The 27,026-nt window shown below is 40.0% G+C and overlaps 1 protein-coding gene across 3 annotated transcripts in view; it reads left to right on the top strand.

The window, feature by feature from the left end:
- Positions 1 to 27,026, top strand: part of LOC132381535 (uncharacterized) — a 127,294-nt gene that overhangs the window by 35,823 nt on the left and 64,445 nt on the right. For all 3 annotated transcript variants that reach the window (XM_059951023.1, XM_059951024.1, XM_059951025.1), the window contains 6 exons: positions 1,173 to 1,287; positions 3,727 to 4,112; positions 11,159 to 11,291; positions 16,952 to 17,248; positions 17,713 to 17,937; positions 20,888 to 21,669. In XM_059951023.1, the coding sequence (XP_059807006.1) occupies positions 1,173 to 1,287; positions 3,727 to 4,112; positions 11,159 to 11,291; positions 16,952 to 17,248; positions 17,713 to 17,937; positions 20,888 to 21,669 (1,938 nt within the window). The remainder of the gene's footprint in view (positions 1 to 1,172; positions 1,288 to 3,726; positions 4,113 to 11,158; positions 11,292 to 16,951; positions 17,249 to 17,712; positions 17,938 to 20,887; positions 21,670 to 27,026) is intronic.

Genomic DNA, 27,026 nt, shown 5'->3' with positions numbered 1-27,026 from the left:
AGTTTGGTCATTTACTTTCTATAAAACCTAGGAGTGGAATGAGACAATTTGGTTCATCAAGTCTGCTCCACCATTCCGTCATGGCTGTTTTATTATCCCTCTCAATCCCACTCTCTCGCATTCTCCTGGTATCCTTGATATCCTTAGAAATCAAGAACTTAACAACCTTCACTTTAAATGTAGCCAGTGACCTGGTCTACACAATATGATATAAGTTATTCTCTAACCTACTGTCAAGCGACAGTGCCTACTTTGGATTTTAACCTGCACTGCTTGGATCTAGATCTTGCTGCTGGTTTGATTAAAACAAGGATTGAGAAGTTAAACTTGAGAGACAAAGTGAGAGCGATTGCTCTCACATCAGGGTAATGTTTAAAATGTGACATTCAGTGGTTGTGACATTTGGAGAATTGGTTTGGGGGTTTCTGCACTAGCTGAGGTCAAGCTTGGTACAAAGGTAGTTGAGGCATTGGTACAGTTCCTCAGATCATAGTCCTCTACTCAACATTCAGCGATCCATCATAGAATTCTCTTCCATTATTAGGCTAAGATGGGGATTGTTTTCTATTTGCATGCCTTTGCTATTGAATCAGTATTTGCTCATATGGAGCTTGATTTGGACAATATTTAAATTAAGACTTTTCAATTAATGTGTGTTATCAGACAGACTATCTCCTTCAAATAAGTAGAACTACTCCTTGCCATTGAAAGGTACGAGTCCTGACAGCGATGGAAAACCCTGTTGTCCCATAAGACCATCAAAGCTTGGGGGTTCTCTGGTGATTGATGTTCTTTTTACAACACCCCCCCCCCCCCCCGCTTTGTTCCTGAAGCTTTTTCATTATGGGTTTGGAGTGGGGGAATCACTCCATCTCTGACAGCTTCTCAGATGTGATGTCTTTTGTGTCTACTCTTGATTGAGTTAATCTATAACCGTATCTTCCATGAAACATCATAACTTCCTATGTCAGTAGAATGAAATGCTGCCCACTTTCCTACATGGTTGCTGCTTTGTCAAGCCTCACTCAAGAGTTAACAGGTCAGCCCACCTGACAGGCATCCAATCCAACACTAAGCATTCTCTACTCATTGTACCTACAGTCTGTTCAGCAGTCTTTGGCCACGTCTTTTCTCCTGAACTCTGATTCTTGTACTGTGTTTTTATATTTTAGAAAAAGTTGAAAACAAGTTCTACGAATCTTAAAGTTGTGCGTGTGGCATCAGGTTCCAAAGGTGGAAAGAAATCTGGTGGTTCAGGAAGTCAAAATAAAGCAGTGTACATTTCAGGTGAGATGGTGAAAGAAGACCTACAAAATGGAAGGCATCATAGACCTCATGCAGCATCTTAAAACAGTATGCTTTTAAATGAGTATTTATGTGAAAATCGGTCTATATCATGAAAAATTTATTTATTTCCACACAAATTGAATTTGTATTTGCTGAAAGCTTGAACTGATAAGGTTGAAAATCCTCATATACCTAAATTGGAGGTGAGCCTTACCAGTGATAAAGGGACTTAAAAATCCTGTATTTGGATCCTGCTTGTCATTTATGTTGGCTATTATTCAGACAATATTCATTATTTGATAATTGAATATTAATTAGCATTGGCGATTGGACTATCTCTATAGGCTCAAAAAAACTAAAATGCTTCCTCTTAATTTCAAAATTTAATTTTCTCTTAACCTTTCACACTAAGGCAGTTCAACTGGGAAGTAAAAATTTTAAAATTAATAGTTTCAAGCTTTAACCTATTTATATGATCTGTATACATCACTGCTCGTCTGTTATCTGCTATTAAGATGATAAAACCATCATCCTGATTTTGTTTCCGTATTCCACACCTTAGGCCCTCATCTTCCCTCATTCCTGCAATAACAAACTCATTGATTGCAATAGCAAACACAAGATCCTGTAGGTGCTGGAAATCCAAAGCAACACACACAAAATGTTGGAGGGGCTCAGCAGGTTAGGCAGCATCTACCGAGGGGAATAAACAGCTGACATTTCTGATCGAGACCCTTCTTCAGGACTGGAAAGAAAGGGGGCCAGATTAAAAAGGTAGATGGGGGGAGAGGAAGGAGGACTAGCTAAATGGAGATGAGTGAACCCATGTGGGTGGGCAAGGAGGAATCTGATAGGGGAATTGACCATGCACGAAAGGGAAGGGGGGCACTGGGGGAGGTGATAGGTAGGTGTAGAAAAGAGGGAAGTGGGAGAAAAAGATAGTTACTGGAAGGAGAAATCAGTGTTCATTCCATGAGGTTGAAGGGTTTTGATCCTCTACCCTGAGTGGTCTTATCACAGCAAAAGAGGAGGCTATTTACTGACTTGTTGGAATAGGAATTAAAATGGTTAGCCACCAGGAAATTCTATTTTTGGCAGTTTATCCTGAATTACAATACTGCTGCTTTAGTATTCTCCTCCCCTGCCACCACCTTTGCTGTTATGCTTGAAAATTTCTGTAGTCTAGCATGTTGATTTACAAGTCCTTCCCTGCCTTCAATCACATCTGTGATAGTGAAATTAAGCATGAATCTGGGCTCTAGATTTTCATAAGCAAGATGTACAACACTTTATATTGAGCACATGAGCAACCTATTTGAGAGCCAGGTTTTATTAAGACAGCCTTTCTGACTCATTTGGTTTTTAAAAAAATAGTAATATGCAGAGACATGAAAATCTTAATTTCCTCTTATGGTGTAAGTCAACTTGTCTTACTCTGTGTGGATGTTAAACTTGATGGAAAGCTCTGCATCAATTGTCTTTTCTTCAGTGCTATACTTTCATTGCTAATTTAGCTAAATAAATGCTATCTTGAGATAGTAGAACAGAAATACGGTAGTTTTTCATTACTTATATTGTATTTCTCTGTTCTACTGTGAATGGCTGCAAGAAAATGAATTCAAGTTAGTATATAGTGACATGTATGTACTTTGATAATAAATTTTCTTTGAATTAAATTCCATGCAGTAAGTCTCTAGGTTACAACAGCATTTCTTTCCTGCAAACAGTTCACAAGTTGGAAATTAACAGCAACAGCTGTGACAGGAGAGCAAACAGGCATAGGAAAAGTGGTTGCCATCTGGCCTCACTGACTGGGTTAATGAATTTGTTCAGTTATTGAAGCACTGCTCAGCTTGACCAAACTCCTGATAGTTGGGGGAGTTGGGAGGAACTGCTAACAAGTCAAACCTTTATAAACCTGATGAGAACTGTACATTAAATATCAATAATATTTATGTGACTGTGTTTCTTTAAATCTAAACATGACCCAGTCACTCATCTTTTACTGACAAGAGGGTGGAAGGTTGTTGCTTTGATGTCGGTGCTCTTTGAGCTGTTCTGACTAGTGGCAATTGTATTTTTTTTGTTCATCTTCTTTCTACTAGCTCGTTCATTCTATGCATGCTTTCCTCACCAATTCGGAAAACAAGTGTTTTGTAACCACTTCTGCCTCTTTTGAGGCTTCTGCTTTGTTTTCCGTCTGTCGACACTACTGTATGAAGGTAGCAGTTCATGACTAATCCACCACCTCACTGAAGGGCCGATGGTTATTTCTGCTATTTCTGTTTTAACACTATGTGAAGTATTTTGGCATAGATAAGGAGCCAGTATAAAATTTTAATTCATTTAATGTTACTTTTATTGCTGTAATAGTTTCTTCCCCCTCACCCACTGCTAAGTATTTTTCCACTTTCATAAGCATTTTTTCCTCTTCAATAGATTATAAAAATGGTGAAGAGCTAGAAGAAAGATGTAAGCAGCTACCAGCGACAACAAACAGATCATCAGACTCTAAAACCATTGAAATAATATCCTACTGTTCATGGAATGAGAGTCGTGTTAAGATTATTAAGCTGATTGCAGAGTGTGCTATGGCTAATAGACTTCCCTGTACACAGCGGCTAGACAAGTATGAAATCCATTTGGAGAAAAGAGAAGGCACTTCGCTGTTCTCCCCTAAAAAGTGTGTTGATTTAAGAGCAACCATCCAGAATTTCTCTGACTCTGAGGGCGTCTTTGACAAGCCAATGATGCAAACCATGGTGATCGAAGCCGTGGTTGGCAACTCTGCTTTTAAAGCAAAACTGAGTCATTTAATATCCAAGGTAAGAGCTTCTGTTTTTATATGTTCCTTCCTGAGAGTGATCAGTGGGATCTCTGTCATTTGTGATGCCATCTAAAAGTGTGCAGTGTTCTAACCTGAGTTAAGATTTAAGTTGTTGTGACTCCAAAGATATTTAAGTAAGAGATTGTTCCCTGTGTTAGATTCTCCTGAGGCACAGCATGTGTTATATTAACAAGGTTAAAATTACAAAGTGTTTTAGACATTGTGTGACTTTCATCAGTGGATATGATTCAAGCTGGTGCAGATGAGGAATTATAGCATTTCACACTGGGTATCATTGCCTAGCCAACTACGCTCAGAGGCCATTTTAATAGATATCTCATGGTCTTCCACCTCAAGGTTTGATGAGTGTTCAGATGCTCTTCTGCACACCACTGTTGTAACATGTGGTTATTTTGAGTTACTGTTGCATTCCTGTCAGATTGAACCAGTCTGGTCTTTCTCAAAGTTCAAAAGTAAATTTGTTATTAAAGTACATATACGTCACCATATACAACTCTGATATTCATTTTCTTGCAGGTGTACTCAGTAAATTCATAATAGAATAATAACAATAATAAATCAATGAAAGACCACGCCAACTTGAGTGTTCAACCAGTGCGCAAAGGACAACAAACTGTGCAAATTCAAAAATTAATAATAATAATAAAAAATAAATAAGCAGTAAGTATGAAGAACATGAGCTGAAGAGTCCTTGAAAGTGAGTCCATAGGTGTGTGGACAGTTCAGTGGGTTATGTGGAGTTGTCTCCTTCGGTTCATTGGCTTGATGGTTGAAGTGTAATAACTTCGTGAACCTGGTGGTGGGAGTCCTGAGGCTCCTTTACCGTCTCCTTGATGACAGCAGCAAGAAGAGAGCATGTCTTGGTTGGTGGTGGTCCCTGATGATGGATGCTGCTTTTCTACAACAGTGTTTCAATCAGATGTGCTCAGTGGTGTGGAGGGCTTTACCTCTGATGGACTGGGCCATATCCACTTCTCTTTGTTAGATTTTCCCTTCAAGGGCATTGGTGTCTCCATACCAATCTGTGATGCAGTAGTCCATATACTCCCTAACACACATCTATAGAAGTTTGTCAGAATTTTAGGTGTTATGCTGAACCTTTGAAAACCACTAAGGAAGTAGAGACATTGCTGTGCTTTCTTCGTAATTGCACTTCGAAATGATAACTCTGAGGAATTTAAAGTTGCTGACCCTCTCCTTCTCAGAGCCTTCAATAAGTACTGGCTCATGGACCTCTGGTTTCCTCCTCCTGAAGTTGGTAATCATCTCCTTGGTCTTGCTGACATTAAGTAAGAGATTGTTGCTGTGGCACCACTCAGCCAGATTTGCCCCCTCCCTCCTATATGCTGCTACATCACCACTTTTTGATATGGCCTATGACAGTGGTTATGTCAACAAACCCGAATATGGTATTGTTAGCCTCACACTCACAATTATAAAGCAAGTAGAGCGGGAATCTAATTACACAACCTTATGGTGCATTTGTGCTGATGGAGGTTTTGGAGGAAATGTTGCCAATGCTACTGACTGGGGTTTACAGGTGAGGACACTGAGGATTCAATTGCACAAGGAGCTGTTGAGGCCAAGATATTGAAGCTTATCGATTAGTTTTGAGGGGATGATAGTACTGTATCCAAGCTGCAGTTGATAAGCATCCTGATGTCTGCATCTTTGGTGTCCAGATGTTTGGGTTGAGTGAAGAGGCAATGAGATGACATCTGATGTGGACCTGTTGCTCTGATAAGCAAATTCGAGTGGATCCAAGTGCCTTTTCAGGCAGGATTTGATGTTTCATCACCAACCTCTGAAAACACTTCATCACTGTGGATGTAAGTGCTACTGGACAATAGTCATTGAGGCAGGTTGCCACATTCTGCTTTAAGCGTTGGTGTAAATGAAGTATTGTTGAAGCAGGTGAGTACTTCAGACTGCCAAAGTGAGTAGTTAAAAATCTCAGTGAACACTCCAGCCAGTTGATCAGCACGGGTCTTTGGCACTCTGCCAGGTATCCTTTCTGGGCCGGATGCTTTTCCTGGGTTCGCCCTCCTGAAGGCTGCTCGTATATCAGACCTGGGAGACTGAAATCACAGGATCATTCTGGGCTGTGGGAGTTTGTGATTGCTTCTTCATGTTTTGACAGTCAAAGCGAGCACAGGAATTCTTGCACTCATCTAGAAATGAAACCCTGTTATCATCCATGCCGCTTGATTTTGCTTTTAAGAGGTAACAGCATTCAAGCCCTACTACAACAGTCAAGCATCCTTTGTTGATTCAAGTTTAGTACAGAATTGCCACTTCGCCCATGAGGTGGCTTTCCAGAGATCATACATGGACCTCTTATAACTTTCTTGGTTACCAGACATGAATCTGATCTTGCCCTCAGCAGACTGCGGATCTCATTGTTCTTCCAGGGCTTCTGGTTTGGGAAGACTGAATGATTTTGTGGGGACATGCTAGTCTACAACTGTTTTAATAAAGTCTTTGACAACCATGGTGTATTCATTCAGATCCACAGGTAAGTCCTTGAACACGGTCCAGTCCACCAACCCGAAGCAATCTCTCAACCACCCTTCTGCCTCCTGCGACCACCTCAGTTGTCCATATTTCTGGACCTTTGCTCTTTAGCCTTGCTTGTATGCAGGTAGGAGAAGGATAGCCAAGTGATCAGATTTACTGAAATGTGACCTGGGCATGGAACAGTAGGCATTTCTTATGACAGTGGTCCAGAGTGCTGGGTCCTCTGGTGCTACAGGTTATATGCTGATGCTGATTAGGCAGGGTTTTCTTCAAACAAGCTTTGTTGAAGTCCCCAACTATGATTTGAAATACATTGCGATGGTCTGTTTCTTGCCTGGAGATGATGACATGCATTTGATTGTGGGCTGCTGGTAGTATGTAAGCTGTGGTTAGGATTATGGAAGAGAACTCCCTAGGTAAATAGAACAGATGTCATTTGACCATTAGCTATTCAAGGTCAGGAGAACGTGGGTTTGACAAAACCTCCATATCAGAACACAAGCAAGAGTTTATTGTGAAACAAATACCTCCTACTTTTGCCTTTTCCGAATATAGCAGTTTGTTCCATCATGTGAATCGACAAGCCTTCAGGACTGATAGTCATTTCTGGCTTGCGTGGGAATAAGCCATGTCATGATTACTCACAGATCATAACAATCTCTCATTTCCCTCCATAACAGCAATCTTGCCCTCAGGTCTTCAATTTTGTTCCCAGCAAATGCACATTTGCTAACAAGGCGCTGGGTAGAGTGGGGTCTCATTCCTCTGTGTTTCAGCCTGGCTTGGAGCATCCCACCCCCCACTGGCTTGCTTCATTCACTTAAAGGTGCTGTACCTGCTTTCTTGAGAGTTAGTCTGCCAAGTCCTTCAGAGGATCGTGAAATCTGTAGTTTATTAAGGGAATTTAAAAGTACTTTGCTTAAAGGAAAATTACATGCTGCAGATTGCAGTGACAGGAATTCAAAGGAGATATATTTAGAAGTATTGTACATAGCCTGCAGAATGCCGTTGTTGTTCACTGGCACAATCTTTCCTCCTCTGACCTCTCATTAACAAGACATTTTTGTCCACAGGGTGTTTAATGTTTGTCACACAATTCTCTGTAAACTCTGGAGTCTGTCATATGTGAAAATCCCAGGAGATCAACAGTTTTCTGAGGTGCTCAAACCATCCTGTCTGCTTCCACAATCAAAGTCACTTGGATCACATTTGTTCTCCATTTTGATGTTTGGTCTGAACAACAGCTGAACCTCTTGACCATGTGTGCATGCCTTTATGCACTGAGTTGCTGCCACAGGATTGGTTAGTTAAATATTTGCATTAAAGAACAGGTGTACCTGATAATGTGGCCACTGAGTGTGTATTGTAGTTCCAAGGTATAACATGACATCTTCATTCAACAGTGGAGTGATTAGGTTCTGACTTGTTGCAGAATAGTTCAGTGCTGATCTTGAGGAAACTTCAATTTTGATTACCTAACTTGAGTACAAATGTCTGTGCTATAAGAAAGTTTCATTGATGGCAAGATAGCAGGGACTGGGGTGGGGAGTGGGGTGGGTGGGCTGAAGAATTGGGCATGATGAGGAAGTGAGGAATTGTTCTCTTAAATCATCCGCTTCTTCACTGATTAGTGTTGTTCAGATGAATATGGCAGATTCCGGTTAATTAGGCCGTCAGTTAGTCAGGGCAGCTGCTTATTTGGAGCATCTCTTAAAGAACAAAAAACTAATTGAGAAAGTAGTCAGGATTTCTTCATTTATTTTGGGGCACTATGCTGCTTAATTGGGGCAGGAGACTTGCTGAACAGTTTCTAACTAGTAGCAGTCGTGTGCACTTGCATGGATGACAGACATTGCAATATACTAACCCCATTTCCAGAAAAGTTGGGAGATTTTCCAAAATGCAATAAAAACAAAAATCTGTGATATGTTAATTTACATGACCCTTTATTTAACTGACAAAAGTACAAAGAAAAGATTTTCAATAGTTTTACTGACCAACTTGATTGTATTTTGTAAATATACACAAATTTAGAATTTGATGGCTGCAACACACTCAACAAAAGTTGGGACAGAGGCATGTTTACCATTGTGTTACATCACCTTTCCTTTTAATAACACTTTTTAATCATTTTGAAACTGAGGATACTAATTGTAGTAGATTTGCAATTAGAAATTTTGTCCATTCTTGCTTGATATAAGACTTCAGCTGCTCAACAGTCTGTGGTCTCCATTGTGATTCTCCTCTTCATGATGTGCCATACATTTTCAATAGGAGATGGCTCTGGACTGGCAGCAGGCCAGTCAAGCACATGCACTCTATGTCTACAAAGCCACACTGTTGTAGCCCGTGCAGAATGTGGTCTGGCACTGTTCTGCTGAAATAAGTATGGATGTCCCAGGAAGAGACGTCACCTTGATGGCAACATATGTCTCTCTAAAATCCTAATACACACCTCAGAGTCAATGGTACCTTCACATACATGCAACTCACCCATGCCGTGGGCACTGATGCACCCCTATACCATCACAGATGCTGGCTTTTGCACCTTTCGCTGGTAACAATCAGGATGGTCGGTTTCATCTTCGGCACGGAGAACTCGACGCCTGTTTTTTCTGAAAACCAGCTGAAATGTGGACTCATCTGACCACAGCACACCGTTCCACAGTCTTTCAGTCCATCTGAGATGAGCTCGGGCCCAGAGAACTCGCCGGCATTTCTGCATAGAGTTGATGTATGGCTTCCTCCTTGCTTAATACAGTTTCAAGTTGCATTTCTGGGTGCAGCAACGGACTGTGTTAAGTGACAATGGTTTTCCGAAGTACTCCCGAGCTCAGGTGGCTATAATTGTCACAGTAGCATGACGGTTTCTTAGGCAGTGCAGCCTGAGGGCTCGAAGATCGCGTGCATTCCGGCCTTGCCCTTTACGCACTGAGATGTCTCTGACTTCTCTGAATCTTTTCACAATATTATGTACTGCAGATGTTGAAAGACCCAAATTCTCTCCAATCTTGCGTTGGGAAATGTTCCTTTTGAACTGACTAACAATTCTCTCACGAATTTTGGCACAAAGGGATGAGCCAGGACCCATCTTTGCTTGCAAAGACTGAGCCTTTGATGGACGCTACTTTTATACCCAGTCATGATACCTCACCTGCTACCAATTAGCCTGCTTAATGTGGAGTCTTCCAAACCAGTGTTACTTGAATATTCTGTGCACTTTTCAATCTTATTTTAACTCTGTCCCAACTTTTGTTAAGTGTGTTGCAGCCATCAAATTCTAAATTTGTGTATATTTACAAAATACAATTGTTGGCCAGTAAAACTATTGAAAATCTTTTCTTTGTACTTTTGTCAGTTAAATAAAGGTTTGTGTGAATTAACATATCACAGATTTTTGTTTTTATTGCATTTTGGAAAATCTCCCAACTTTTCTGGAAATGGGGTTTGTAATTAGAGTGAACAGTTTTTAAATAGTGTCAATTGTGTGTTTGTGTTCAAAACGGTGATTTTTATCACTGATAGTTGGTGAGAAACGAGCAGTAAGACAATTCACAAACAAGTCCTGCTGAAAGGTTTTGGCCCGAAATGTCATTTGTACTCTTCCTAGATGCTGCTGGTCTACTGAGTTCCTCAAGCATTTTGTGTGTTTTGCTGAGTAAGACAACTCAGAACTGTTCTGCTCACCTCAGTTCAAGCTTTCGGGCTTGGAGATGCCAGAAACTGCTGGGAGTGAAAATGAAATGATTTCACTCCTTCAAGTTATACTAGAAGAAACTTGAAAATATTGACGTACTTTGAAGGTACTGAACTTTGAACTTGCAAAGTAAATATATTATCAAAGTACATGTATGTCACCATATAAAACTCTGCGATTTGTTTTCTTGATCTCACTGCAGAGTGGATGGATGACCAGTGAATGTTACAATGAAGGTGAAAATTTGGAAGATGCCATTGTTGATAGTGTTCTGTGATGCAGTCCATTATCTATGCTAGGTGTCTGCTGATTTTGTTTATTCAGTCAAGTGTGATGTGGATAAGTATTAGGAACTAATACAGTCCGAAGAAGGGTCTTGGACCGTAACAGTGACTGTTTAGTCATTTCCGTAGATGCTGCCGGATCTGCTTAGTTGCTCCAGCATTTTGTTTGTGTTTCTTTGGATTTCCACCATCTGCAGACTTCCTCATGTTTACAGTTTTATACTAGCATTGGTAGTGTTCTATTTTTAAATAAGTTGTTTGCCTTTTTTATATACCTTTAACTATTTCTATGGAAGTTTGGCTAATTGGGCCAAAATGTACTGATCCCAATGTATCCTAATTAACTGGAATTCATTGTGTTTATTTTGCATATCCAGTATTCATCCATAGCACATTTGGAACTTGTTCCCCAACCGTGGAAGTTTTTCACTTCTATGTTTGTAATGTCTGCAGTATGGAAGAAAACTAATGTCTTTGCATGAAATTTGTAAAGTTTTTGTCTGTGATTTCTATATTGTGCTTTAGGCTTCCAAGGGTGGTTCCGACCCACCACCTGTCAAACAGATTAGTTCCCCAGTCCATGTTGTAATGGATTTAGAAAAGATTGTATCGTCACCTGAAAAGCCCCAGAGTGGCACTACTACCGATAGACTGACTCGTAAGTAAAGTTTATGGTAAACTATCTACATCTGAATACCTTTCATCCTTTTCTTTCATTAACTAATTTAAATTTGTATGGTAGCTTTTTAAAGCACAGTTGAAGACTCAAAACATCTGTGAATGTAACATGTTAAAACCGAGAATACATTTGACCCTTTAAAGTCTGTCTTATATATTTGCATAAGTGTATTCATTTGCAGTCATAGTTCCTCATTAGTGAAGGTGTCATTCTTACACAGTTGGCCACTTTATTAGGTACCTCCTGTACCATAAAGTGGCCACTGTGTGCATGTTTGTGGTCATGTACTTTGCTAGAAATTTTCTAAATGGTGAGAAAATTCCAAAATCTGAGGTTCAAAGGGCTTGGGAGTCCTCATGTAAGATTCCCTAATGGTTGATCTGCAGATTGAATTGGTTATGAGGAAAGCAAATGCAGTATTAGTGTTCATTTCCAGGGGACTAGATAATAAAAGCAAGTATGTGATGTTCAGCCATTATAAGCCACCGGTGAAGCTCACTTGGAGTATAGTGAGTAGTTTTCAGCCCCTTGTCTAAGAAACAATGTGCTGACTTTGGAGAGAGTGCAAAGAAGGTTCATGAACTTTATTCCAGGATTGAAAAGCTTATCATATGAGCATTTGGGCCTGTATTCACTGGAATTTAGAAGAATGGGGGGTAGGAATCTCATTGAAACTTATCAAATGTTTTAATGTTTGTATAGAATGAATGTGGAGAGGATGTTGCCTCAATTGAAGGGTGTCTTTTTAGACTGGAGCTGAGGAGAAATTTCTTAGCCAGATAGTGGTGAATTTTGTGGAATTCTTTGCCACAGGCAGCTGTGAAGGCCAATTCTTTGTGTATATTCAGGGCTGAGGTTGATAATTCACGGTTAGGGCATGAAGGAATATGGGGAAAAGGGAGGAGGTTGGGGCTGAGAGGGAACTGGATTAGCTATGATGAAATGGCGGAGCAGACTCAAGTGGCCTAATTTTGTTCCTATATCGTATAATCTTATAGTATTCTGCTGCTGTATTCTATCCAATTCAAGGTTCAATGTGTTGTGCATTCAGAGATACTCTTCTGCACACCACTGTTGTAATGTGTGGTTATTCTGTCAGCTTGAACCAGTCTGGCTGTTCTTCTCTGATCTCCCTTGTTAAGAATCAGATTTATTATCACTGACATGTGATGTGAAATTTGTTAACGTAGCAACAGCGGTTCAATGCAATACATAATATAGAGAAAGAAATAAATAAAATTTAAAAATAATAAGTAAATCAGTTACAGTATACGTATATTGAATAGATTAAAAATCGGGCAAAAATCATGTATATTTTAAAAAGTGAGGTGGTGTTCAAGGATTCAATGTCCATTTAGGAATCAAATGGCAGAGGGGAAGAAGCTGTTCCTAAATTGTTGAGTGTGTGCCTTCAGGCTTCTGTACCTCATCTGATGGTAACAGTGAGAAAAGTCCTACGTGCTAGAGGTCCTTAATAATGGAAGCTGCCTTTCTGAGACACCACTCCCTGAAGATGTCCTGGGTACTTTGAGGGCTAGTACGCAAGATAGAGCTGACTAGATTTATAACCCTTGCAGCTTCTTTCAGTCCTCAGCAGTAGCCCCCCCCCCCCCCCCCCATACCAGACAGTGATGCAGCCTGTTAGAATGCTCTTCATGGTACATCTATAGAAGTTTGAGTACATTTGACACACTAAATTTCTTTCAACTCCTAATGAAGTATAGTCGCTGTCTTGCATTCTTTATAACTGCATCGATATGTTGGGACCAAGTTAGATCCTCAGAGACCTTGACACCCAGGAACTTGAAACTGCTTACTCTCTCCTTCGGTTCTTTCTGTGGATTGGTATGTGTTATTTCGTCTTACTCTTCCTGAAGTTCAAATTGGCTCTTACGTCTTACTGATTTTGAGTGCCAAGTTGTTGATGTGACACCATTCCACTAGTTGGCATATCTCACTCCTGTATGCCCTCTCGTCACCATCTGAGATTCTATAACAATAGTTACAGACAATACAACAATAGTTGTATCATTAGCAAATTTATAGATAGTGTTTGAGCTCTGCCTAGTCGCACAGTCATGGGTACAGAGAGAGTAGAGCAGTGGGCTAAGCGGGCTAAGCACACATCCTTGAGATGCATCAGTGTTGATCATCTGCACAGTTTGTGGTCTTCCGGTTAGGAAGTCAAGGATCCAGTTGTAGAGGGAGGTTCTGTAACTTTTCAATCAGGATTGTAGGACTGATGGTATTAAATGCTGAGCTAAATGGGAAGCCACTTTTGTCCTCAGAACTGCTGCTCACTGGATGTTTTGTTTTTTTTTGTGTGTATCATTCTCTGTAAACTTAGAGATTGTGTGTGAAAATCCCAGGAAATCAATAGTTTCTATAACCAACATGGTCAAAATCAGATTTCTGATGTTTGGTCTGAACAACAGCTGAATCTCTTGACCATATCTGCAAGCTTTTCTGCATTGTGTTGCTGCTACATGATTGGCTGATGAAATATTTGCATAATGAGCAGGTGTGCATAATAAAGTGGCCACTGAGTGTTGTTTATCACTTGGACCTGACCAGCATGAGATCAGCATGAATGTAAGGAATCTATGGCACAATTAGAAGAGAATTTGAGACTCCTCCCTGACACTTTATTCAGCATTGTAATTGTTTTCTTTGTTTTACCAAAGTGCACTATCTAGTGCTTTGATCTGTATGATCAGTATCCAAGACAAGCTTTTCACTGTGTCTTGGTACATGTGACAACAACAATCCAAAACATAAAAAAGGACAAGTTGCAGATTTTTTAGCGTTGTGGATTCAAAAATCATTAAATTTGAGGTGTTTCAGTCAACAAGGATGCAGTAAAATAGGGCTGGAGCTTGGCTGTTCAAAGGTGTTAACCAGAGGAAGTTCTTTACACAAAAAGAAGGGGAAATCTGTTCAACAGAAAGCTGAGGCACAGTATCAGTTCAGTTTTTTCAAACAAGTCGATAGGTTACTTAGGTTTGTTAGGTAAGGTTTTGAAGTTAAGAATTCTGTTGGCATAGAAACAATTTGGTCATTTTTAAATTGTTTAAACTGCAAGACACAAACTAGAGTAGTTGGGACAGTCTAAGTAAAAATTGAAATATGAATGTACAATTAAATGAAGGGATTGGAGATGTTTACAGGACTGGTGTGGGGTAGCTGACAACATCTGACCTGGTAGCAGATAGGAATCTAGTGAGCTGAACTTCACTGCAATAACTGTTCAATTTTATTTTTCACACTTAATGGAAAACTAATGTGCCAGGTTTTTTTTTGTTAATGCTTCATAGGTTGATCATCCTATTTTTTAAAAGAGTAGGCCATATAGATGTTGGAATCTGTGCTTTTCAGTACATTGATGACCAATGTCTTTAAATCCATTCTGCCACTTGATCCCCATTGACATCTTGAGAACCTTTAGTATCCAAAAGTTTAGTTGACCTCAATACTCAATGAGCAATTATGGTTGTCAAAGAGTTCCCAAGGTTTACAAACATCTGCAGAAAGAAATTACATTCAACTCAGTTACATCATACTGATTTTGTTCCTGTGAGCTCAAATTGACACTTGAGTTTTTATGCCCCCCCCCCCCAAATGATGGAGTGAGGAAATTTCCCCTTGTATTTTGCTTGCTATTGCATTCCAGTCCCCTTGTTTTATCTTTTGGTAATGGACTATTTTATATGATAGTTATGGCAAAGAAGAAGATATTCAGTCACTTTCCCTTTTTCGCCCAAGAAAATATTTTAGTGAATCCAGTGTAGGTTAAAGGACAAGAAAAAGCAGTAAAGCAGAACAAGATTATCTCTGGTCCTTGGAATGGACTACTTTTTCTATTTAACGTTTTCTATTCTACATGAGCATCCTTGTCTGTGTAATCAGTAATCATGCCCATGCTGTTAACATCTGAATACCAGCAGTGAATCAGTTGCATAATACAGATGTGAACAGAATATACGGTGGTGCTAGAAAGTTTGTAACCCCTGTAGAATTTTCTCTATTTCTTCATAAATATGACCTAAAATGTGATCAATTTTTCATGCAAGTCCTAAAATTAGATAGATAACTAAATATATAACATGAAAAACATCATACACTTTCATGTATTTGTTGGAAAAATATGTAAACTTCTGGAATAATGCCTTCTACAGAAGCTTTTTGGAGTTGAGTATTCCAATCAATGAGATGAGATTGGAGGTGTAGATTGTAGAGGTGCCCTGCCCTATATATTTTTAAAAAAAGACACACAGGTTATTGACAGAGCCTGATCTTCTCAAGAAAGATCTGTTTATGTGCACCATGCCTCGATCAAAACACCTTTCAAAGGATCTTAGTAGAAGAAGAAGAATTGTAGAGATACATGAAACTGGAAAAGACTACAAAAGCATTCCTAAAGACCCTAGTGTCCATCACTCCATGGTAAGACAAATGGAGACAACTCCGTGCGGTTGCAACTCTCCCTCGGAGTGGTCATCCTGCAAAGATCACACCAAGAGCATAATGTGCGATGCTGAAGGAGGTGTAAAAGAACCCAAGGTTAACAGCAAAAGACATGGTAGAAATCTCTAGAACTTTGTCCATGTGTCCACTATAAGAAAAACACTGAACAAAAATGGTGTTCATGAAAGGACACTGCAGAGGAAACTACTGCTCTCCAAAGAAAAAACATTGCTGCATGTTTCAAGTTTGCAAAAGACCAGCTGGGTATTCTCTCCAATGCTTCTGGAGCAATGTTCTGTGGACAGATGAGACAGAAGTTGAAATTTTTGGCAGTAATGCACATTGCTATCTTTGAAGAGAAAAAGGCATCCACCGCACACCAACACCAAAACCTCATCCCAAATGTGAAACATGATGGAAGGAGCATCATGGTTAGGGGCTTCTTTGTTGCTTCAGGGCCTGGACAGTTTGCAATCGTTGAGGGAACAATGAATTCAAAATTGTATCAAGACATTTTTCAGGAGAATCAAGGTAGTAGTCCATCACCTGAAGCTTAATAGAAGTTGGGTAATGCAACAAGACAGTGATCCAAAAGACAAGAGTAAATCAACAACAGAATGGTTTTAGAAGAAAACTTGTGGTTTGGAATGGCTAAGTCAAAATCCTGACAATCCTATAGAAATGTTATGGAAGGACCTGAAACAAGCAGTTCATGCAAGGATGCCCACCAACATGCTAGAGATAAAGCAGTCATTTGGTTGAAGTTATTGCTGTACAAGGGGATCACACCAGTTACTGAAAACAAAGATTCACATACATTTATTTGTTGGAAAAAGTAATATTGGATCATTTTTTTCCCAATAAGTAAGTATAATGCTTTGTGTTATTTAATTGTGTTTTCTTTATTCTTAGGACTTGTGTGAAGATCTGATCACAATTTAGATCATATCTATGTAGAAATGGAGAAATTCTACAGAGTTCACAAACTTTCTAGCACCACTGTAAATATAATTATTTTTAACAGAAAGCTAATAAAATGTTTCTCTTCTGATGATATGAATAATGAGAATAATTAAGTCTTTCCACTGTACTGCTGCGACAAAACAAATTTCATGTCATACAAAATAATAATAAATCTGAGGTGCTTTACTTTTGTGTTCCTTCTTTATCTGCAGCAGAAGATCCAGCTCAGTCTCCTCCCATGTTGATTGCCCAGCAAAGGGAACAAGATGTCTTTATGTCAACCACTGACACTACAGTGAAAAGTGTTACAGATGCCCCCTCTTCCATTAAATCTGCTGTCACTACATTCCAGAAGATAGGGGCTTTGAGTACATTGGTGACCAGTACAACTCCAGCACCTACTTCAAGCTGCTTTGTGAATCCCATTGCATCACAGAAAAAAACTGAAACCTCTTCTGCTCCAACTCGTTACCTGTTGTGTAAGACAAAATATTCTGGATTGCCTTTAGGTAGGCTTGGTGCTTGTGATTTATTAACATTACCTGCTTGAAAATAATTTTAAGTTCTAAAGTCTGGATAGTGCAGAATCAACAAAGATGTGTCATGGAGAGGAATGGAGACTTGAGTATTTCAATTCATAATAATAAAAAAAATGAAATCTTCCCTGAAAAATAAGTTCAAATTAACATGATTCAGTCAAAACATAATTTAAACCTTAGATTAAATCATTGTGTCAGCTTGAACTTGCGGAGTATGCAGTATACTAAATATTTTAAACAGTATGTAATATACTAAAACGTTCTGCTGTCATCATAACATTAAAAATATATTGGCAGGGATAAGCAAGAATAATTTCTGTACAACTTGTCTTCCTTGGCACATATTGTCTTTAATCTTTAAATTTTTAGTTCGGCTGCATTCAGTTGTGGCTTCTCTTCCAGTGTTTTAATGGTTCACCATTTTTTTTTGTTAGGACCAACTGACTCTCTTGATCAAGATGGCCGACGGTACTGTGTCACCGTCCCAAGCACTTTGAAGATACCGCCAGGAGACAGTCTAATACTTCATCCTGTTAAGTCTTTGGATGGACGACAATTATACAAACACTCCAGTGGAAAAGTTTTCCAACTAGTTTACAGAAAGACTGCAGGACAAATCCCAGTAAAAAAGTTTGACAGCCCTCAGTCACCTGTTTTAGGTATGTAATGTAGAAAAGTACGCTATCTTCAGTCCAGTAAATTATATTTGGCATTCAGAGTCTGTATCTCTGTTTGTTTTTGTTGCAGTATTTGAGGGAAAACTGTCATTGGGGAAAATACGGCTTCTGAATTACACATCGTGACATAAGAACATAAGAAATAGGAGCAGGAGTCCTACTTTGTCATTCAATAAGATAATGGCTGATCTGGTCACATCTTCACCTATCTGCCCTTTCCCCATAACCCTTAATTCCCATTGTATACATAAATCTATTCACCCTTAAATGTATTTACTGAGAGGGTCTCCACTGCTTCATTGGGCAGAGAATTCCCCAGATTCACCACTGTTTGGGAAAAGCAGTTTTTCCTCATCTCCATCCTAAATCTACACTTCCAAATCTTGAGGCTATGTCCCCTAGTTCTAGTCTCACCTACCAGTGAAAACAACTTTCCTTACCTCTATCTTATCTATCCCTTTCATAATTTCATGTTTAATAAGATCTCTCCTCCTTCTGAATTCCAGCAAGTATAGTCCCAGGTGACTTGATCTCTCCTCATAGTCTAATCCCCTCATCTCTGGAATCAACCTGGTGAACCTCCTCTGCACCACCTCCAAAGCCAGTATATCCTTCCTCAAGTAAGGAGATCAGAACTATATGCAGTACTTCAGGTGCAGCCTCACCAATACCTTGTACAGTTGCAGCATAACCCCCCCCCCCCCCCCCGCTCAAATTCAGTCCCTCTACCGGTGAAAGCCAACATTCTATTTGCCACCTTGATCACTTGCTGCACCTGCAAACCAACCTTTTGTAATTCATGCACAAGCACTCCCAAGTCCCTCTGCACAGCAGCATGCTGCAATGTTTTGCCATTTAAATAATAATCTGATCTTCCATTTTTTTCTTCAAAGTGGATGACCTCACCTTCATTAACATTGTGCTCCATCTGCCAGACCCTTGCTCACTCACTTAACCTACCTATATCTCTTTGCAGACTCTTCATACCCTCTGCCCAATTTGCTTTTCCACTTAATTTAGTGTCTTCAGCAAACTTAGATACACTACACTTAGTCCCTTCTTTCAGATCGTTAATGTATATTGTGAACAGTTGCGGACCCAGCACTGCCCCCTGTGGCACACCCCTCTCCACTGATTGCCAACCAGAGAAGCACCCATGTATGTGCAAGTCTCTGCTTTTTATTGGTTAACCAATCCTCTATCCGTGCTAATACATTACCCCAACTCTATGCATCCGTCTTATGGATAAGTTTTTTTTATGTAGCACCTTATTGAATACCTTCTGGAAATCCAAGTGAATAACATCCATTTGTTACCCTCTATCCACTGCGCTTGTTAGCTTCTCAAAAGAACTCCAGTAAGAACACTTTTCACCATTAATGCAATACGGTGGGAGATTAGTCTTTCAGTATCTAGGGAATGTTTATAATCCTGCATTGTGTATGGGTACAAAATACCTAATAAATCTAGGTTGAGTGAAGGTTGATCATGAGGCAAAGGTACTGTTGATAAAAGATTTCAGGGGAAATGTATGATAATTAATAATTTCATATTATACCTTGAAATTGTAATGCCTTGGAATTTAAGCCAGCCAAAAATAAAGTGCTGTGCTTTGGGAGAGTACACGTAAATGTACTGTGTACTGTTAACAGCAAGACCCTTAATAGTACTTTTGTACAAATGGATTTTGGAATCCCTGTCTATAGCTCACCGAAAGTAGTTACACAGGTTGAGGTGGTGAAGAGGGCACTTGGCATGCTTGATGTTATTAGTCAGGCCATTGAGTTCGTGTGCTGAGAAGTTGTGTTGCAGCTTTCTTAAACTAAGCTGCATCAGTATGGAGTATTGCATTCAGTTCTGTTCAACCTATTAGAGTAAGGGATGTGGAAGCTATGGAGAGGGTTCAGAATAGGTTTACCAGGATGCTGCCTGGATTAGAGGGCATGTGCCTCCAAGGAAAGGTTGGACTGTTTTCTCAGGAGTGACAGAGGCTGAGGGAATGTCTGAGAGGTTTATATAAAAGGCATAGATGGAGTACATCACCAGTATTTTTATTCCAAATTCAGTATGTCTGATACTAGGTGGTATGCATTTTATATGGGAGAATTTATGTTCAAAGGGGATAGATGTGCACATTTTGTTTTTACACAGTCCAGAATGCACTGTCAGGAGTGGTAGTGGAGGCAGGTATAATAGAGCTATTTAAGAAGCTCTTGGATAAATACATAGAACGTGTGGGAAAAGGTGGGATTTAAACCTAGCCAGAGGAGATTATCAAGTTTAGGCAATTTAATCAGTTCAGCAGGATGTCATTGGCCAAAGGGCCTGTTCCACTGCTGTATTATTGTGTTCTATATTCTATTTTTTATTGAATAACATTTTTCTTTCTGAAAGCAATATTTTCATTCTTGGCATCTTCATAGTTGCTCAGAAATATGATTGTTCTTTTAAACTGCTGATTGGTTTATTATTCTCATCTGTACCAAGATACAATGGAGAAACTTAGTTTGAGTGTGCCATCCAGGCAGATCATGCCACACATCAGGACAGCAAGGTAGGAAAAAGGAAACAAGACAGAGAAAATGTATTGCGGGTAAACAGAGCATCTTATCTGTTTATCTGCGTTGCACCTTTTGATTATGTGTTTCAGATTTGAAAATGTGGTTCCTTAAGTTATGCTTCAATTCAAAGATCCAGAGGTTGGTCTAACTTCTTGAGATTGGGTATGGGTAAATTGAAAGCCGTGGGTTTGTTAAAGCACATCGTAGTTGCCATGCAGAAGTATCTTTCATTAAGAAGTTTTTTAATCTTTTTGATGGGTTCACATGAAACTCCTGTGATGACTGCTAGTTCATTGTTTTATTTAAATACTATCTTGCCCTTTACCATGAACAGTAGATAATTTTGAAGATTAATATTGTTTAAATTGCAGAAACACCACCTGCTGCTACTTTGGAAAGTGATGGTATCACTTCTCATTGCACAACGGCTGCTACAAGTTCAGAATCAGATGCCAAACATCGACCGTCAGACAGGACAGGTTTTTGCACCTCTGCATCTCTTCATGATGCTGTTGCCTGTGATCCAATAACACCATCAGTTCAGAGCAGTTCGACAACTTGGAAATTGGTGGATGAAGTTTCACCACCCCATTCGAGGCATTTCTTCCCAGAAACCACCCCAACAGAGGTCAGACAGCTCAACAGGCCCTATGCTATCATTCCTTCAGCTGATTGCCAATCCAAACCAAATACTGATGAATTAAGCAATGACGTACTTGACCTAAAAACAGAAATGGGTCCAGTGAAATCTCCCGAGCCTGAAGAATACAATGACATTACTGGTAATGTCAGGGCCTTTCCTATGAAAGGTAGAGGCTTTGCTGTCACTGAAGCTTATGAAACTCAATGGGTGCCAGCAAACAGATTTGAAGAGTATCACAAAAGGACTGATCTCACACAGTTTGATATACACAACCCTAGAGAAACATTTGTTAAGGTGGAGAGGGAAGTATCGGAAATCAATACCTGTGAACTGGTTGATCCTGATAGTTCTGAAATATGCACTATGAAAGTAAAGGAGGAACCTTTGAATAATGAAGAAGATGATAGTTTTACTACATTAAGAGATGATGCATTTAGAAGCTCCAAGTTGTGGAACCAGTCATTCAATTTGAACACAGAAGCTGTGACTGAAGCAGAATTAGGTGTACAGGTGAGTGTGGATGAAATAATTATGAAGAAACTATATATTTTTATAATTCATTGGTTTTGCCATAATGACAGTAGAAAGAGAAATCTGGAACTTAAATTGGCCAGTGTTTATATTTCAGTGGAAATGCCCTTGACTAAAAGTGGTCATTTGACATTAATTGCCAGTTGGAAAGAAGCTTGTTCCATGTAAAGTAGTTATACGTACCTAGGTACAAAAAAAAAATCAGTTTAGTAAGTGGTTAAACAGAGCACACTCTGTGATAGTTTTTCCTTTTCCTTCACTTTTGTGGAAGAAAATTACAGTCTATAAGTAAGGATATTTATTTGCTTCATTTAGAGATGTGGTGCAGAACAGGCCCATCTGACCCAACAAGCCGCACCACCCAGCAGCCAACCCTAGCCTGATTACAGGACAATTTATGGTGTCTGTTTAACCAGGTTTGTCTATGGAGTGTGGGAGGAAACTGGAGGAACCTACGTGGTGACAGGGACAGTTTACAGAGTCCTTGCAAATGGCACCAGAATTGAACTCCAAACTCCATAATGTCCCGAGCTGTAATTGCTTGATCCCCTGGCACCAAGTGATAATTTTTAAACAATCGTCCAAGAGTTCCTTAACGGAGTGACATGTTCAAGTCTTGCCTTAAATATCAGTTTTAAATGGAAAAAATAAACTGCAGTCTTGTTATTAGATGCCTCAGAGCATTGAGATGGCATTTAGTCATACTAACCTAAGGATGAGTTTAGGTTTGATATGAGATTCACTTCCTTCTCTGAGCATAATTCATAACTTCAGTGGGTGCCATTATCCAGAAGCATTTGGATGGCATTATGTCAGATTAGATTGGTTTGTCAAGGGGAAAAATTACATTGAGATAATGGCCATTAATAAAAATTGAGGATTCTTTCTGTTTAGGCAACTGTGTTGCTACAAATGGGCAATGTGGTTGCTGAGGAGAAGGGAGGAAATCTGTATCCAAGGATTGGGGTGACTTTTTCTGAAATTAGGCTAAGATTAGGAGTCTTCTTCAGTAAGCAGCCAAGATGGTGAAGGTGGCAGACTTTCTTCCGGGATCGGTAAGGCTGTCCACTTTTAGTTTCTAAGTGCTTGAACCTATTTCTCATGTGACAAGTTGACTTGAATCTTGTCACTGCAACAGCCCACCTAGAGTACCTTGGGCAGCAGGAAGTTCAATAATTTAGATTCAGATTTTGTTACCACGTGTTCATTGAAACGTGCGGTTAAATGTGTCGTTTGCATCAGTGACATGGGGATGTACTCAGGGACAGCCCACAAGTGTCGCCACACATTCCGGAGTCAACATAGCATATCCACAATGTTCAGCGGATCAACATCGAATACAACAAAGCAGAACATTCGATTGCATAGTGGGAAAGTGGGTTTAAAAAGAAATGAATGGGGGCAGTCTGGACAATATTTCGCGTGCCACAGTTCCCAAGGATGCACTGGATTGCACAGTTAGGCACTTAGCAAGATCCAATAAAAAAAGCTGCGATTAAGCAGAGTTGCCATTGTGTGAGTGTTGGAGTGGGGAGTTGAGGTGTAGGTCATAGAATTTCTTTTCATTACTTATTATTGCACATATAGAGGAGTAAGCATGCCAGGTAGGATAGTGAAATTTTCCTCTTGCGGGTTATAGAAAGGTAGGGAAACATCCAGTGGTCCTGACAACTACACCTGCAAGAAGTGGATTCAGCAGCTGCTTCTAACAGATTGTGTTAAGAAGTTGGAGCTGGAATTGGATGAAATAGGGATCATTTGGGTGGTTGAGAGCTTTATAGACAAGATGTACAGGGAAGTAGTTGCACTCGGACAGCACAGATATCTGGGTGATCATCAGGAGGGGGTAAGGGGAAAGGCAGCTAGTGCAGGGTGGCTGTTCCCTTCAACAACAGGTATACCATTTTGGATTCTCTTGTGGAGGGGTGGCCTAGAAAAGAAAAACCACTGTGGTCAGATACCTGGCTCTGTGGCTCAGAAGGGAAGGGTGAAAGGTGGCGAGCTGTAATGATAGGGGATTTGCTGATTAGGAGAACAGAAAGGAGGTTGTTGACCATCCGTCAACTGAACTAAGTTAGGAAATACACTCCGCAACTCGTAATTAATCAAAGCTCGCAGTTTATTGTCTCTGCACAAACATGTAAAGTATGTTGATCCCAGGCCAACAACTTAAAACATTAATTCTACTGACCCTCTGTGCCAATGCTCACTCAGACCAGTTTTCCTATTTATAAAACTGAAAAAGGGGATTTCAGTTGGCCAGATGATTGATCCTTCCTTCTCCTAGCCCCTGGCAAGGTGCTTCTTCGTTGCGATGATAATTATCTGGAAAGAGTTATAGCTGTAAGCGCATTCCTTATCAATTCAAATGTAGTGTTCCAGTGTCATTGGATATATAAAATCTGATTGGCCCTTCATGCCTTTTTATTGTATCTGGTTCAAGGCTACAACCCGCATTGGTTTAAACCAGTCAAACTAGGCGATCCAGACACTAACAAGATTACAGATTGCTTATTGGGTAGGTCTGTCACTGGAGTAAATATAATAAATAACTACTCGTCTGAAAATGGTCTCAGGTTCAGCAGATCATTAGCTGAAGCTTCTTGTGTCCACATTCAGTTGCTCTGATTAGATTAGTCCAGAGCAAAAATCAGTTCAGAGTCCCCAAACTGGGAGAGGGGAGGCAGGATGGGGTGGGGAAACACAGACAATTGGTTTGACTACTTTCACTGTCCTACTGGCCTTGATCCATTTGAGTTTGACATTTTCTTTCATATTTTAAATCTGCCATGGCCAACAAGGTTCTATGGGTGAGAATGAGGTTCCTGGATGTATGTTGCATCCTGTTTGCCATGGTCAGGGATATTTCAGGTCGAGTGCACAACCTTTTTAACTGGGAGGCTGAGCAGCCAGAGTTTGTGATCCACATCAATACATGGATAGGAGGGATGACCATGTCCTGCAAAGAGAGTTCAGGGAGTTAGGTGGTAACTTCCTTCACATCTGGGTTGTGATAACAGGATTACAACCAGTGTCACATGCTAGTGAGGTCATAAACAGGAAGGTTGTACATTTTAGAATGTGGCTAAGGTGATGGTGCAGGAGGAAGACAAAGAATTTTGGATCATTGAGCTTTCTTCCAGGGAAGGTGGGACTTGCGTACAAAGTTAGTAATCAAAAGGTTGAGCATGCTGAGACTAATGTTCTGAGTTACACATATTTCAATGCAAGGAGTATTGTAGGAAAAGGAGGTGAGTTTGGGGCATGGATTAGCACAAGGACTTACGACATTGTAGCCTTTAGTGAGACTTAGTTGCAGGAAGTGCAGACTGGCAGTTCATTGTACTGGGATCATGTTGTTTTAGACCTGATAGAATGGAAGAGATTAAAGAGGGTGAGGTGGCAATGGTAGTCAGGGAAAATAGCAGTGCCCAGTAAGGAGAGACTGGAGAGCTGGTTTTGTGAGGCTCTATGGGTAGAAATAAGGAATTAAAAAGGTACAGCCATGTTAGTGGGGTCATAGACCACTCAACATCCATTGGATTTGGAGGAGGAAATTTGAAGAGATATCACAGACTGATGAAAGAAAATAATGTTGTGGTAGGTGTTTTTAACTTATCACATATTGATTGGGGCTCCTATGCTGTAAAATGGCTGGATGGGAAAGAGTTTGTCAAATATGTATTGGGAAGTTTCCTTAATCAGACCCTAGAAGCCCAGCTAGATAGAGAGTGTGATACTAGATCTATCAGGGAATGAGACAGGTGACAGAAGTTTGTGTAGGGGAACACTTTGCATCTAATAATCATAATGCCATCAGTTTCAAGGTAATTATGGAAAAGGGTGGGTCTGGTCCTCAGGCTGAGATTCTAAATTGGAGGAAGGCCAAACTTGATGGTATCAGAAAGGATCTAGCAAATGTGGAATGGGGCAGCTGTTTTCTGGCAAAGGTATACGTGGTAAGTGGGAGGCCTTCAAAAGAGAAATTTTGAGAGTACAGAGTTTGTATGTTTCTGTCAGAATAAAAGGAAAGAATGACAGGGCTAGTGAACCTTGATTTTTGAAAGATATTGAGGCCCTTTTTTTTCCAAGACCACAAGATATAGGAGCAGAAGTAGGTCATTCAGCCCATTAAGTCTGTCCCACTATTCAGTCGTTGGCTGATCCAATTCTTCCTGTTATCTCCACTCCCCTGCTCTTTTATTGCCTGGCTAATCAAGAAGCTATCTATCTCTGCCTTAAATGCACCAAATCTATCTAGTACAGTGATTCCCAACCTTTTCTATGCCCCACACCCCTAGGAAATGTTTGATCAATGTTCGCACCCCCTACAAAAGTAATATCACATTTGAAGATGAAGAAGTCTAATTTCTAATTTTTGAACTACAAATTGAACCACATACAATACTGCGGGTGAACAAATTGAACTTAAAAAAAAATAAGCTTTTAACTCAGTGCATAAAATGTAAATATAAATTGAGCAATTAGATTCTAATTTATTCATAAAAAGTTGTAAACAGTAAATTGATGAGACTCCTCAACTCTGAGGTGTAAATTCCCAGGTAACACTGATGAGAATCCTCAACGCTGACTCGGGCAGTGGGAGACTGGAGTGAGTTTACATCTCTCTCGACTCAGGCAGTGGGAGACTGGAGTGTGCTTGGGACAAACGTTACTACCACTTCTTAAGGCACACTGGCAGCTGGCTGAGTGATGACTCGTGGCTCGTCACTCAAGCACACAAGCCACTCTTTGTCGTACCCCCTGAAATTCTATCTCGCACCCCAGGTTGGGAATCCCTGATCTAGTAGGTATAAGCAAAAGATGCAAATGAAGTACTTGAATATAAGAAATGCAAGAGAACACTTTAGAAGGAAACCAGGAGAGCTAAAAGAAAACACGAGTTTGCTCTAGCAGACAAGGTAAAGGAGAACCTTAAGGGCTTCTACAGATAGATTAATAGCAAAGACCATAATTGGTCCCTAGAAGAACAGTGGTAATCTATGCATGGAGTCAAAAGAGTTGGGGGGGGGGGGAAGATCTTGATGTTTTTGCATCTGTATTTACTTGGGAGATGGATACATTCTTTAGAAATGAGGTCATAGACTTTGTACAGATTACAGAGGAGGGAGGTATTTGCAGTCTTGAAACAAATTAGGAAGGATTTCTCTCAGAAATCCTCAGGTTCTCTCAGACCCTGTGGGATGTTTATGCAGAAATTGCAAGGACTCAAGCAGTAATATTTAAAACACCCTTAGCCAAAGGTGAGGTGTAAGAAGATTGGCAGAAAGCCAATGTTGTTCAATTGACTAAAAAAGGCTGTAACAATAAACCAG

This window comes from Hypanus sabinus, chromosome 26 (genome assembly GCF_030144855.1).
Source record: "Hypanus sabinus isolate sHypSab1 chromosome 26, sHypSab1.hap1, whole genome shotgun sequence".
NCBI lineage: Eukaryota > Metazoa > Chordata > Chondrichthyes > Myliobatiformes > Dasyatidae > Hypanus > Hypanus sabinus.
The sequence above is the reverse complement of the archived record's forward strand: the minus strand, read 5'-3'. Positions and strand labels throughout refer to the sequence as shown.